At 34.7% G+C, this 15,778-nt stretch overlaps 1 protein-coding gene across 2 annotated transcripts; it reads left to right on the top strand.

The window, feature by feature from the left end:
• The first annotated feature begins 1,828 nt into the window (after window positions 1-1,828).
• On the top strand, window positions 1,829-14,121 carry LOC145234055 (transcriptional regulator protein Pur-beta-like). 2 transcript variants are annotated; one of them, XM_080098833.1, is made up of 10 exons: window positions 1,829-2,007; window positions 3,389-3,525; window positions 4,042-4,170; window positions 4,606-4,709; window positions 5,278-5,357; window positions 7,912-8,021; window positions 9,758-9,842; window positions 10,456-10,601; window positions 11,137-11,258; window positions 11,834-14,121. In XM_080098833.1, the coding sequence occupies exons 1-9, from the start codon at window positions 1,956-1,958 to the stop codon at window positions 11,221-11,223; spliced, it is 930 nt and encodes a 309-aa protein (XP_079954959.1). In that variant the 5' UTR covers window positions 1,829-1,955; the 3' UTR covers window positions 11,224-11,258; window positions 11,834-14,121. The 2 variants fall into 2 exon arrangements, with proteins under 2 accessions (XP_079954959.1, XP_079954957.1); XM_080098831.1 differs by having other exon boundaries at window positions 4,606-4,712.
• The last annotated feature ends 1,657 nt before the right edge of the window (window positions 14,122-15,778 follow it).

Genomic DNA, 15,778 nt, shown 5'->3' with positions numbered 1-15,778 from the left:
AGGAAAGACACTGATTTAGCTGTTCGTCCCGAAAGGATGTTAGAGAGAAAAAGACTTTGAACGCAAAGAAACGACCAAACTTTAAGCTGTCCGCAAGCCTTGCACATTTGTAAAGCTTTTTTGTTGTAGTTTTATTTTTCATTTGTGTGCAAAATTTCTTGTTTTTAGCCTGTTTGCGTCTTTATGTTGTTAAGTTGATTTTATTTGACACTTAGACGTATCAAAAATGTTTTCTTGAGTTGGGTTGAGTAGAGTAATAAGATTTTCACATTTCTTGTTTCTATCTGACATTTCTTGGTCCCAGTGATAAAGTGCGTTAAAGCAGCTTATTGCTCAAACCTCTAAATACCGTAAATACAACGCCATGTTTTACTGTTTGCTCTACCGTTCCTAATAAATGTTTGTAAAACAACACTGTAACCTTAGTAGAGTTTTAGCAATTATTTATCTTTATTTGTAGAGTCGACCTCTTTGATAACTTTGTTTGACAAAATACAATAAAAAAACTTTCGAATAATTTTTTTTTACAGAAATCATACAATATTAAAAAATCCGGTAGGGGGCAGAGCGTGACCTTTGACCACTTTCTGGTTTAGCGAGAGCAAGTTTACTAATTGCGAATTGCAGCGTTTCCGAATGCAGTTTAATTGTAATTTTTAAGTTATGTTAATGCTGTTACATTTGTACTACATTACTACTGTTTGTTACTTTTGTATGTGTGAAATTTCAGCTGCAAAAGAAACTTTGATTTGTTTAAAATGGCTGCCGGTGACGGTACGTCGGTACGTATTTCGACTGAGGTAATAACGGTTAACTTGCTTTAAGTGCCGGCAATTTCACACCATTAGTTTTTTGTGAATTGTGCCCTCTGTTTTTTGTTTGTTTGTGCCACTAAAGCCCAAAAAATGTCAAAATTAGAAATATGTATACTGGATAACGGACCATGACACTTTGTGAGTGAGTCTTGTTGCAAAAATTGTGTAACTGATAGACAGTTAGTTGCATAATCAATGTAAATAAACAAAGTTATGTAATATGTATAAACATTTAAGCAGGTATCGCAAAAGTCAAATAGGTTGTAGACAACATAGCAATTTTACCTCAGTTCTGTAAAACATTAACTGCAAAAGCATTACTTGGAAAATATCCAAGTTGTATGCAGTGACCTATATCAGTTAATTCGGTGCACATTGTTTTGTCTCAAAGAAAACAAACGGATTCTTTTATTTGAATTTTTACAGTCCTATAAATACAAATGATGCAAAGCAAGTTTGCCAAGACTTTTCTTGTGGTTACTTTGAATTTAACTAATGATAAGCTACATATGGAAATTGGTATGCAATAAAACAAAATTTACATATACTGTAAGTGTGAGACAGACTTGTCCTGTACTAAGGGGCAGAAAAATATTAATTTAAACACCTGTCGGTGTGTCTAAGAAGAAGTAAACAATTTCCTTCTTTAACTAAAAAATTGCTGCCACTTTATTCAAATTATGTGACAGGAGGATAATGATAACTTTGAAAATGAATGATTTGTTTTTATTAAACCAAGGGGCCAGTCTGCAGAACATGGCAGTTCCCGACGAGATCTTGTACGTGCAGGACCTATATGTCTCGCATGCACACGTGCACAACCCGTAAGTTCGCGTGCAAGACCAATTTCAACAGGCGCAAAGCAAGTAAAAGAGGTCAAGACAGCCCAATTAAATGCCTTTGGTGCAAAATTTTCGCATGCAAACGCCAAATCTTGGCATGCAATAATTTTTTTTTAAAGTTAATCGCGCGTGCAGCTGCCACACTCTGCAGACTGGCCAAGGGGCAAATAATTTTATAAACCTTGACTTTGCAGATAGAAAGTGCTTGGCTGTTAGTAGCTAGGGACGACGGTTGTGGATTTTGTGGGTTAAGGGATGAGTTTGTAGTGAGTTGAATTGAATAAAAATACACTGAAACATGGCAGAACGTGATGGTGGAAGCGGCAGTGGAGAAAGCGACTCGAAAGGAGGTTTGTAAAAAAATGTTTAAAAATTTGAGGCAAATTCTCTTCTTTTCTCTAAATTCTCTACAAATTTTTATGACATTATTTAATTAAGCAAAAGTTTTATAGCAGTGTTTACCATTAATGTGGGACATACACCACACAAGGAGGAATATAATTTTTAATGGGTTAATTAAGGTCATGCTCTAAACTTTAACCATTTTTTTTTTCATTTCATTTTTCCGTTTTGATTTTGTGTTCTTTTTGTTTAAACCACATTTTTAAAGTTTCAAGCTACTCTAGATGATAGACATTTAACTTTTATTAAATTATGAAACATATGTATATATATATATATGATATGAGGGGTGTTTTGGGAACTGCTTTAAACAATCCAATAACTGATTATATAAAAGCCAGTCTACAAACTTTGTAAGCTGTAGGCATAATGCACCATTTTGTATGTGTTGTTTCTTACAAGGTATATATAGAAGAAAATATTGCTGGTGTTACTAAAAGTTTTAGCATTACTGATATGTCCACCAAGTCACAATAACCAATACATATATAAATAGGCTGTTCCATTGATGTTAATTTGTAAAGCAACAATACAATTGAAAGGCTTGTGTGATTGCACATAACTATGCACAGTCATGGTAAAAAGGGAAGTACATAGCTGTGCCTGTGCTTATGAACTAATTTGGTTAAAACACTAAAGGTTTAGTCAAAGATAGGAATTTTCAATGAAAGTAATGGGTGATCTATATTAGGCCACTGAGTGGTAATCGTATATTTTGTAATTGTCATGGCTGTGCGGGCTGAAACTAGATATTTCCTTTCAAAACACACTGTTTGTGAAGGAACCTATTATGTTTTCATGTATGCAAATCTCTGTGTGTTTTTGTTTCTCCCAGAGAACGCGTCCTCTTTACCTGTTTAGGAAAACATTTTATGACATAAATTTTGGGGCGAATTCTAATCAACATGACTGTACATGTTGTCTAGAACTAACCAGTTTATATAATGTACATTTAAGCTAGAAAATTTTCCTGAAATTCTGTCTCTAGCATGACCTCTAAACCAAGAATTGTATCTAATATAAGGTTATGTTTTTTAATACAACATTAAAATCATTTAAGCAGTACACCATCTGTCAAAATTCTATAGTTTACTGCACTTATGTGCCATGGTTGGAAAATAATAAACAGTGATTGCTAAATTTGTGAATTTGCATCTCCCTTAATATAAATGGGACAATTGTGATACTTGTATTGCCACATAGTCAATTGTTTTGACACATAACTATTAGTTACCAACAAAAAATTAGTTCAGCTGGATTGAAAATATGAAAAGCAATTGTAAAACATTGATCTGGTTGTATAATTGTTTGCATGTGACTTTGCAACAGGTGCGAGACGTTACTACCAGGGTCAGCAACAGATGGAAACGGTGGAGCTTGCTTCCAAAATGGTTTACATCCAGAACAAGCGCTTTTACTTGGACGTCAAGCAGAACTTGAGGGGAAGGTTCATTAAGATTGCTGAGGTTGGCTGCTCTTAAACAAAAATATATATATAAATTTTGCTAAATTTTTGAATACATTTTATCTGTTTGGTGTTAATTGTAATTTTTATTGAAGTAACACATTTTATGTATTGGTTCCAAAACTGTTTTATCAAATTGAGGCTAATAGCAGTTGTGAACATGTATATACAGACATTTATGGGTACCAGCAATTCTAGTATGCCCAGTGTTTTCTTGGTATTAAACAGACTGTTTTTATCTAATAATAGGCTACATTGTACGATTTAATCAGCTTAAAAAACAAAATTACATATTTCACAATAGTGCTGTTAACAGGAGTCTTACATATTGTCTACCCTTGTTTTGTTTGTTTTTTGCCAAAAAAATCAGTTTAAATACAACTTTAAATAACTAAGAATGTAAAATATTTCCCAACTAACAGAATCAGTCAATGAATTCACATGGAAGATATACATTTTGCCTAACTGGTATCTTCAGTATGATAACTTTCAGTTAAATAGAAATTATATGTTTTAGGTAACTCCTGGTGGAAATAAGAATCGTTTGACTCTTTCTATGTCAATTGCGAATGAGTTTCGTAACATTCTTGGAGATTTTATTGAGCATTATTCTACACTTGGACCAACTAACCCTGACACCCCACAAGTAAGTTGCCCTTAACATTAAAGTTTAATGCACGTTTATATTGTAGCTGTTGTATGTCCAATAGGAGAAACTGTTTTGATAACTGGAGGTAGAACTTTAGCTTGATTAAAACCACGCTATTGGTTCTTCTGTTTGAATAAAATACTGATAAAGGCAAAATACATGTAAAAATAGGATGAATGAATTTTTGTTATAACATATATATATATATAATACCTAAATTTACTGATATGAGGTTAAATACAGTCTTCATCCACCAAGCAATAAACTAGGTGATTCATTGTGTTGGATAGATATTTTGAGGTAGAAATTGTAAAAAATTGTGTTGTGTTTTCTTTTGCATTGCTTTTTAAAAAATCTTAGTCCAGTATTTTATGTTTTAAAGATTAAAAACGGTTTTTTAAATGTTGTAAATACGAAACTAACCCTTTTCAGGAGGAACGAAGGGCTTCACTGAGGACTGAGCGCATTACTCGTGAAAACAAACGTTACTTTTTGGATTTGAAGGAAAACCAGAGAGGCCGATTTTTGCGTGTTAGGTTGTATGTTGTCTTCTTTGATGTTTTTAAATTAGAAGCATTGCTAGGCTGTAAAAATGTTACAGCTTTCATGGGCTTTTTACCACCAATTATTTTTTACCTCTTTAGAAATATTGTTAAGGTTGAATTTTCAAGCTTTTGGCACATATATGTATATATATATATATGTCATTTTGGGCAAAAAATATTATTGTCTAAAATGCATTTTTTTGAGAAATTTACCAATGGCCAATAATAAGGTAAAAGTAAACTGGTCTTTGTCTCCCTAAAACAACCTAGTATGTCTGCAAAAGTAATTTGTGTTTAGTACAACTTCGATAATATAGAACTGGTTAAAAGCTATGAACAAGTTTAGATTTTAGAACAAACAATTCAAATTAAACTTTACTAGTCTGAACATCAGGCCAAATCTTTACGAAAGCAAAACATTGCTATCACAAGAACACCTTTTGTATTAGTTACATTCATACACAAAACATATATATTTATTAAACTTTATCAATCATGACAGCTCAGGATATATTGTACAAGTTATTGTGTTCGAACTTCCCCTATTGTTGATTTACAGACAACAACAGCAAGACTTCAATCAGTATAATCATGATGGGCGTCCTTCCAACCCCCCACAAATTGCAATCCCTGCCCAGGGTAGGTTACATATTTACTTTATTAACTGCCTGGTGTTAAGTGTGATTATCTTGGGGCTTGTGTGTGTTTAGCTGCTGCATGTGGTTTATTCTTGTTGACCTCTTGGTTCACGTTGGTGATGCAATATTGTTCTTAATGATTTTAGTGGTTATGGGTTATGACCTGTTGCAATCAACGTCTGAATTTGTGTGTTGAACTTATATAATTCTTTCATAATTGATTTCATTGATCAAGGGTCAGAGTCAATATATGAGGAACAGAACATATATAAGCTATTGCGAATTGAAGGATTATTTTTCCTTTGTTTATCGTGCACTGTACTATGTGCATTCAATGTTATTTACCCTCAAAAAGGCGACCTGTATAGGACGTCAAAACGGCGAAAAAATACAACCACCAGAAGAGCTCTATAAACTAGATATTAGGAACATAAATAATAAACCCTCAATTTTTTACAAACAACCATAAAGATTTTGTTTCTGTTGTGAATGATTTGTCTCTTTTTGGTCACGCTAATGGTGTTAGCAGAAAAAACAGAAAAAATCTGTTTTTATGAATTTTTATTTAATGATAAACTATACCAGACCAGTATGGAACCTTTTTTGTTGTGGTGATATTTACACTTTACTAATTTTGTTAAAGGTGTTATATCGAAGCTAAACGGCCATTTTCAGTATTATTTCACTTTTAAACAGTTGTGTATGAAACTCAGACAATTTTAAAATTAATGGTGTGCTTGATTTTTTGTCTTTATGCCTCATTAAAAGTCTGACAGCAGTACAAGTGGTTGATGAACTAATTAGGAATATTATGTATAACCCACACACCTGTTTGTGAAAAGATATGCTTTCTTAGTGTAGGAAACACATCTGCTGTATCAGGCTGTACGCAGCTGCCCTCCTATGCACCTGGGGAATAGATTGGCTGATAGATTTGTTTTAGTTGGGCCAATTTGTTTTAGTTGGGCCTGTTCATATATACCTAAGTGTTATCCTATAGCCAAAAAGGTTCTGCCAAAGTAATGGTTGCTTTACAGCAGTGGTTCCCAAACTTCATCTACTCGTGTACCATTTTTTGGTTCATGCAGCGTTCTCGTACCACCTACAATAATTGTTAGAAATGAATAAAAATGTTACTAAACTTTACTAACTAACTTTACCTTAGAAACTTTAGGCTTTAGTAACCAAAGGCTCGTAAATATTAAACAAAAATTAGTCAAACTTTTACCGCCCTCGCTACGGTGCTACTGTCAACACAACTAGTAGCTTATTATAAAATCTGACTTTAAGGACTTATTACGTTGTAATAACAGATTCATTACGTCATAATAAACCTATTTTGTCACAAAGAAACCCTGCTTTACAGTTCAATGCGTCAATACACCACAAGGAATTAGAATTTAGTAGGGAATAGAGTATGAAATTTCACGCTCTACGTAAATTGTGTGAATTAAAATAATGCTAATCAATAGAAGATCATTTGCGATCGTTTGGGGTGAACTTAATAAGTTGCTCGCGTACCACCTTGGAGACCTTCGCGTACCACTAGTGGTACGCGTACCATAGTTTGGGAACCACTGCTTTACAGGTTAAAAAATTACCAAAAATATTCTGTGCCCTGTTTTTGACTAGCATCTGTCTATTGGGTGATTTTTTAACTGCAGTAAACGTCGGTTAATCCCGACCCTCTTGGAACAAAAATTAATTAAAGCCTTGACACATTACAAATTATTTGTGCATTAAGTTTTGCCCGAATTAAGCGAAGACTTAGTTGTTGGGTTGTGTAATTACAAGACATCGGTTTGTATCATTTGTTTTTATTTCCTATTTCCTTTATTCTACAGTACTGGTAAAAGGCATGTACTGTAAATTTGTTCGAATTTGTCAACTATTATTTAATAATGCTTAAATTGTCACTGTTTTGTTAGTGGCTCAAAAATTTTGTTCCAAACAGGGTGCACAACCTTTTTCTTGTTGGCAGCTGTAATACATGTGCGAATTTCAGTGACAGCCACCATTGTGTCCAGCAAGCCCAAAGTTCCAGTAATTGGGTGTATCCGTTAGCTTGACACTAACACAAAAATCCAAAGCTATTTATTTGTATCCACACAAGCAGGTTGTGCACCACTGATATAGCTTAAAATTAATATTGACACCTTCCAATATGTGGCTTCTCAAATCAGCGCTGTAATATAGATGGCATTTAAAGTCATACCTGGAGTTAAAACCTGTTTGTTTCTACAACTTGTTTTTGTCTTTTAACTGTAGTCTGTTCAATGGCAAGGCCTTGCTGCATTGAAAAACCCTGTACCTAATCTATTGTTTTGTCACTGTCACATTATGATGGTCTGAAAAAAATGGCATGAAAGCTAATTATAAAATTCTGAAAATTTCATGAAGTGAACTGGGTATATTCTTGCTATGGCTATTCTTGCAACACTTGTGTAGTGTTTAATCACATTTTTGTTCATTTTTTTATATCAGTATTTGTAATATAAGGTATACCCAGACTAAAATTGTATTTGGATTAACAAAGACACGCCATGTTGTTGCAGGTTTGGTTGAATTTCGTGATGCACTTACTGGATTAATCGACGAGTATGGAGTTGAAGATCAGGTGGAGTTGCCTCCATCACAAACTATTGGAAATCGTCGCTCCAAACAGGTTTGCTAAACACCATACAATAAACCTATAAACATGTATTGGATAGTGATAGGACGATACCAGGTTTTGAAGTAAGTACCAAAACCGAGTACAAGTACCACATGTTTATACCTTCGATACTCATTACTAAGTACTTAGATATAGTGTTGTACTTGTGTATTACTGGCTAATTTATCTGCCATGGCTGGAGTACAGGCGCACACACACACATGCAGAAAAATGTAATCTCCACATGATAGCGAAAAATATATATGTAACCTGGCAGAACTTTTTCCCAATTTTGTGCTGTCCGAAAATATTGGCAAAAAGTTGCCTGTATTTTTATGGTGTAAACTGGCCTTCGGTATCGAAAGTTGGCATCGAAAACTGTAAACATTTTGATACCGAGTATCGATACCACTGAAATCGTTCGATACCGATTACCTCGTACTTGTCCCATCACTAATATTGGAACATCTTGTGTTGTATGGTCCTTATAAGGAGGTTCAGTTTTGTAAAGCTGAAACCAAGTTAATTTTCTGTGGACCTTTTGTTTGCTTTGGCATTGCAAATATTTATGCAAAGCAATGTACCTTAATAAGAAGCTTGTGCTAATTTTAGTTTTAAGGCTTGCTAAAATTACCTAAATTATAAATTATATCTCGTAGTTGCCGATCTAGCCAGGCTTGCCAGATATGAGTATACTCGTAGTAGACTAATTCGATTGTAATGCGCTTAAAACGAGCTGGCGTCTCGAACTAACATCATGGATGTGTTGTGGCAACACTGAGACACCCTACACCAGCTTGTTAACTGCGAGTTAACTCATAGCATGGCACCAATAGTTCGACTCTCTGATTTCAGAAAGCCACTAAAACATATTTGGCAAATTTAAGCACAACATAGGAATATCCCTTGGCAGTCAACCTGTTAAGTACCCACTTATTAGTAGGGTGTGTACAGGTCTGCCAAATTATATGTATATATAAGTGGTTGCAGTAAGTCTAATTGCGGCTAATGTTAGTATTCATGCAAAGGGACCCTTAAGTGTGTAGTTAAGTTGTCAGTATGAGGCCCACTGTGGTAACTTAACCCCGCTGTCACCTTGCCAATGTTGATGTGACAAGTGTCAGAAAGTAAATGTGTCAAAAACATACAAGTGTCATTCATTGTAATGTCAAGTGCCACTCATCCATCCATGCCGGCATAGGTTACAAACACATCATTTGAAAACAAAATGTTGTGGTGACTGGGGTTATTATAATGGTCTCCTTTAACAGTGTTTGATATCCATGTATAATATGTCTCTTTTTCGGGGTTTTCCACATGCATTTTTTAAAGATAAAAATTAAAACTTAAGTTGTCCTAATTTTTTTGGTTTTTTTTGGTTGTGTAACATTTTAAAATACAACTGTTGTTTGTCGTCAATGGAAATGCAAATACACATAAGTGTGCTTACACTGCCAACCTTGCTTAGACATTTACCAATAGTTTGTGTATGTATGAGTTTTCATTTGCCAGACTTTTTGATTGAGCTTTTACATTTCCCTAAACAAAGTATTAAAATTTGTTTTGTGGAACCTAGGCAATTTGTTCAAAAAAAATTAAATGTCAAAAACAATTTGTTTCGCAGGAAATATTTATAATTATTGCTTCTATTGACACAATTGGCATAATCCTAATATATCTACCTACACAAATTTCTGGGGAAACAACTACTTTACAATGAAACCTAATATTCATACCATGTTTTGCAGTTCTTCTGTGACGTTGGTCAAAATCAGCGTGGAGTTTTTCTTCGCGTCACTGAACAAACTCGATTCTATCGCTCGGCTATCACCAGTAAGTTGTTAAAACAAATCACATGGTATTCTGTATGAATGTTTTCTAACATCTTTGACCAAGGCAGAATGTCTAAATCTTAGAACCACAATGTACTAAATGTGTTTAACATTTTATCCTGTTATATCAATTTTTTGCCCCTTTCATGATGGGACACGCTTGTTTTTAGTTTACCTAAACCTGGCTTGTTCTGTTTGGGGAATATAATTGTTGAAATTTAAGTTTACACAAAAGAATGGGTCTATGTAAATTAGACACATATTATGTTTGTTCATATTTCTTTTTTGTCCAATGTTAGTATTAACCAGTTGGTCAAGAAAGAGTGCTTTAAATTTATTCAAACTTAAACACATGTTAGTTAGTTATCCAAAGTTTGCCCCCAGATTACCCAGCGGTTCACCCACACCCCCCCCCCCCCAATATGTGAAATTTTAAAATTGCTATGCTTACTTGAGTATAGGATCCGTGAGTTTCATACTTTGTTGGTTGGAGCATTGTAAAGTATGTAACATGATTTTGTATTCTCTGGTTGTATTTACAGACTTTTTATTGGTTTATAAGTTATGTTGTAAATTTTTGTTGGCAAAACTCTCAAATTAAATTTTATTTTCAGTTCCAGAGAAGTTTTGGAAGGAATTTGCAGATTACTTGAACGTGACTTCAAAGCTGATGGAGGATTATTATGAACAAGTTGGGGCAAGTGGGGACAACGGGGGTGTTGCAGAAGACGTGGGATCAGGCTCCAAAGAGGTGGATGAGGTAAATTGTTTGCTAAATTCTATAACTTGATTTACACTAAATAATAGCTACCCTAAACATTGCCAAGCATTCAAAAATGCAAATAATAATATTGTACTTCCTGTGTAAATAAATGCGCTGTTGGCCAAAAGTGTGCTTTGAACATCTTGTTTATGATTTGACTACGTAATATAATTTAAACAAGTATTTGGCATTAGTTTTGTCCAAAAGTGTGTGATACATGTCCCACCCCATCAGTTTTCTCCATTTTAGTGTTGCTCCAAAAAGATAGTGGAGCTAAACACCCTATGATCTTAAATTAAGCTCACACTTTTAATACAATTATCAGCACCACCCAGAGTTCTCTTGATAAACATAATTTTCTTTGTTAATATTTAAATTGTCACCGCACAGTGGCCATCAATTGCGACTTTACATCAAAATTTAAACAGCTTTACAACAGGTGCAAATTGTGTCATATTTACAGTTATCTTTGCCTGTGCAGCATGGAGTTTTATATATTGGTAAAGCCAAGATTTGTAATATTTGATTTCAGGCAGAGGAGGATGAAAGTGACGGACGCAGACGTCGTTGTGATGATCTTGATGAAATTGATGACGATGAGAGCAACAAACCAGAGTGATTGTTGTAATTGCATGAATGTATCAAGACCATGGGGTGAGGCATCTTGGTGTTAAGTAATAGAAATATGTTTTGTTCAAAAAACAAGCTGCCACAGATGGTGTAAAGTTAATTGATTGTATTTCAGACATTTTACTAGTCATTGCAGGCTGCCAAAGTGCCTTATATCGAATAAACTTGAATTCCAGATCTTTATACAATTATAGTTGTTATCAATGCATTTGCAGGGCAAAGAGTCATTTTTTTACTCTTTTCTCCATACATTCCTATACAAAACATGTTTAAGCAAAATCCAACATTGAGGACAGCTGTGATCCTTTAAAGGTCTGGAAATTAAGCTTATTTGCTATACACTTAAGGCAGTTTTGTTTTTGATCAAACTCATTTCCAAGTTATTTTTAGGCATTGTGTTTCTAAACAAAATATATTTTAAAAGTTTTGCAATAATTTTTGGTGGTACAACTTATACAAGTCAGCTTAAAGCATTTTTTTCTGTGTCATGCATTATTTGAATTTTTTTTCTGTCATGCATTATTATTAAAATTACTTCTCTATATTTTACATCCAAACATGTTTTAATTAAAAAAACAATAAAAAACTTTTTTCTGTAGATTCAACTTCTGAACATTTGTTGATTTGTTTATTTGATTGGCGACACACCCCTGCCCCTCCCCTTCATTGCACCGTCTCGCGTGTGTGACGAAATATCGTGCACATTTCTGCGCAACGTAAGCTGTCCGCCTCTTGTGCGCCACCCACCGATTGGAGTTTATGACGTAATCTTGAGCGACGGCCTGTCCAAGCTTTGCCTGGTGTGTAAATGTGGTTGTTTTTGTCACCGCAGGCCTGTCACGAAATTGCGGTTGGTTTCTTATTTGACGGCGGACGTAGAAATATGCGGTTATTATGTGAAATGTGTAGTTTTTTTGAAGCAGTGCTTTTTTCTCAACTCGGGTAGCTAATTTTGTAAACTCAATACGAGTTGGGCATTATATGTTGTCAGGACATTATTTGCTGATTAAAAGTTCCTACTATATCAATTCAATTTGTTGCTTTAGATTTCAGGTACGGTTAATACGCAAAAATATGACAATTTTGAAAAACTATTTGCTCTAAATCTGCAGTCAATATTTACGTTAGAACGTATTGCGTACATTAGGGTAAAAAAACAACCGATTTAAAATTAACTTTCGGATAATGTTATCATCGTGCTTTTTAAATAATGATGTCACAATTTCTGTTTGTTGGTGACGTCACGCACATTTACGGTCGACCGCGCACTGACGTCATCGTGATTTTGTTTTGCTGTTTTTGTTTGATTTACTTTTTAACTCATTTCTTTGAAGATTTGAAAAAGAACCACTTTTTTCTTCATAGTTAGCTCACTAAATTTAAGACGGTCATAAAATTATGAAATCTTGTTAAATTGCGGAAATATAAAATGTTTTAGAATCAACTCCTAGAATTATTATATAATCGCAATTTCCGTTGAGATTTCACTCTTTGTTCCAGCATAATATGGTTTGACCCGTATTAAAATACTATATAAAAACCTCTTTTTTGTTGCATCTAATTTCCTATTTTTTCACTGTCAACATTTTATTATGTGGCGTTCCGCATCGTCAGTTCCGTCATCCTTCACTTATTTTAGCGGTCACGTGTCTGTTCTCCGGGTGGAGGTGTCAAAGTTCCGTGTGTTCCTCTATCGCGTCCGTTTTTGTTCGTCGTTTTCGTGTTGTTTCCGTTTTGAGCCTGTACATATAAGAACCGCTAAAACATACGTTAAATTTGACGTCTTAAAAAGTATCCCCTAGATTCAACTATCTGTTACAGAAACATAAACGGACCTTTTGCATCCAACTTAATGAATTTCGAAAAAGGGTGAAAATAAGTAAATTTTTAAAGCTATCTGCTTTCAATATGAAATTTCATTTTTTTTTCAAAAATTAACCGATTTTGAGCAAATTTCGTACTTATTGTAAAAGTTTACATCAATTGAACAAAAACTGTTTGAAAAAACTTTTTTTCAAGTTCCCAAACCAACTGGCAAATTTTCAGTCAATTCTTTTTAGACCGCACTTGCACAAAACTCGAGCGCTCTTTGGCTGTGTGCGCTGGTTGCGCAACAGCGAGTTCCCCACGCATGTAACATCGTATTTATGTTGTTTAGGCAATTGCTTGTAGCGAGTTATACTTTTTCTCACCCTCTTGTGCATGTTTCCGCCTCTGCCAGCTCAGCCACTAACCCGTTTGTCCTCGTGTTCATCATTTCAACGTGTTTTATTTCGCTCTAATCAACCGGCCGCCATATTTTTATGTAAGTAAAGCTTTTTCCTTTCGATTCCAGTGCGCTTTAAACTGGCAGGAATACCAACCAACCATTGGATTAGGAGTCCCCCCACACACACATCAAAACAATTTAAATTTACATTTTTGCATCCCCTAAAAAAACGTTTTTAGCTTCTCTTAAATTTTTGTTCCAGACCAACAAGCAGTTTAAATAATTGGTCTGGTTTTTGCTTGTATATAAATCTATTTATTGCATGAAAAAACAACAACAATAATTTGGTGCGATACGTTAACTGTAACAGAAACAATAAATTAAGAAACAAATTTTAATTCATCCCAAAATGTTGCATAACAACCTGACAAATAATTTACGGTAAATGTAGCGGTTTTCAACCAATTTTGCTTGAAACTCATTAGCTTTATTGTATCTTACATATCTTTGACGTAGCATGTTTGTCCAAATCGACGTTGTTTAATAACCAGTGTATCCCTAGTTTGATATTAGGTAGTTTTTTTCACTCCTTTCACCCCATATTATGTTTCTGAAATCCCATGGTCATTGCTCGGTGCATATAGCTGTACATTATAATAAAGTGACGTTTAATGTTTAGATGTGTGGTATTTATTTACGGTTACAGTCGCGTGGAAAAACCTCAGAATCAGAAAGACATAAAATTACAAGCAGTTAAGATGAACATAAATACATAACTGGGACTACGAAGCTGACATGTGCTGTAGCATACGAGGCAGGCAACGGTGCTTGTGATTGAACTTTTGGCGGATTCTCCACTGGAACTGTGCAGCTTAGTTGGTAGAGCGCGAATCCCGGAAAGACTCCTATCGGGGGTTGAAATCCTACCGCAGGCTAGATTTTTGTAGCCTATGCCTTGCCATATGGTGGGGAATGCTTGCTGACCGGCTGATTTTGTATTACGCCTTCAATGGGCCTGGCGTACTGTGAAAATTACAAGCAGTTAGCAGATTCAAATATTTTTAACTGGGACCAGGAAAAGCTATTTCCTTGTCCATGTCATTGGTTGGATTTAAAATTTGGCATTTTTAAACCATCAGTGTTTTTTAAACCATGTTTTGCCGGCCTTTTTCTGTTCCGTTTTGTGGCTGGTTGAAGACCGGTCCGCGATATAATTGTTTTTAACGGCCCGTAGTGCAAAAATGTTGCCGATCCCTGTGCTAGGCAATATTAACGGCTTGAAAGGGCATGTTAGGGTAAAACTGAAACCGAATCACAAAAAAATCAATTTTAAAATTTGCAAGGGTCCATGGCCCTTAAAAAAATAAAATTACACATTTTGAATATCATAAGGCGCTGATTTATCTGATAAAGAGCAACACAATTTTTGTCACCCTAAAACGTTTTGCCTGTCCGAAAACTTTTTCTAGCTACGCCACTTAACACGACCAAATTGAAAAACAGATTGGTTGCCCTACAGCACAAAGCAGTGGCGATTTGGGTCTGAGGCACAGTTCACGTTTTGCAAATTGCTTGTAGACACTAAATTAAGCAACTGGGCTCTTTATAGACTTCAGCTTGGTTTTACTCAGAAACGGCGTTGATGCCAGTTTGTAAGCTTTGGTTAAAGGTTTTACGCTTTGTTTTATGTCCATTTAAAATGATTCGAAATTAAATAAGCTTCAAATTTAAGGTAAGGATTAAGTAATGATTTTAATTTTATAATTAGGAAGAAAAAAACTGATGTTTACAGTTTAGCTATGACACGACTTGGCTTTACAATTGATTGTGGATCAAACATTTGGCATGGCATGCTATGTATAGGCTATCTATTGCCGTATGAAATCAAACAGAGTACGCTACTATTGTGCATCTTTGGAAATTCGCTGTTGCAACTTTTAAGATGTCTGCACACAGGTAAGGAAAATTAATAATGATAAAAAAACATGTCAAGATTTTAAAAGTCAAGTAGACGTTAGCCGTTTCTGAGCATTGTATGGTATTGTATTAATTTCGAGTCTGCATATTAAAATGGTACAGAATAGTTCCAAATAATAGATATATAGAATAAGAAAATAGCCGCGAAAAACCTTCCTCATGGCATTTATGTCGTTTTTTGGCACCAAGGTTATCAACTGTCGAGAGCAGTTGCCAAAACATTTCATGATATGCTCTGAGTTGATCAACAGATCATATATAGGGGCATGATTCTCACTAATTAATCGTTTAGATGTCATTTTCCACATCTATCAAATTTGCTAAGTATTTTTTAAACATTATCCAAACATCACATCAC

This window comes from Phallusia mammillata, chromosome 6, assembly GCF_965637545.1.
Source record: "Phallusia mammillata chromosome 6, kaPhaMamm4.hap1.1, whole genome shotgun sequence".
NCBI classification, from domain to species: domain Eukaryota; kingdom Metazoa; phylum Chordata; class Ascidiacea; order Phlebobranchia; family Ascidiidae; genus Phallusia; species Phallusia mammillata.
This window is presented reverse-complemented; position numbering and strand designations above follow the sequence as displayed.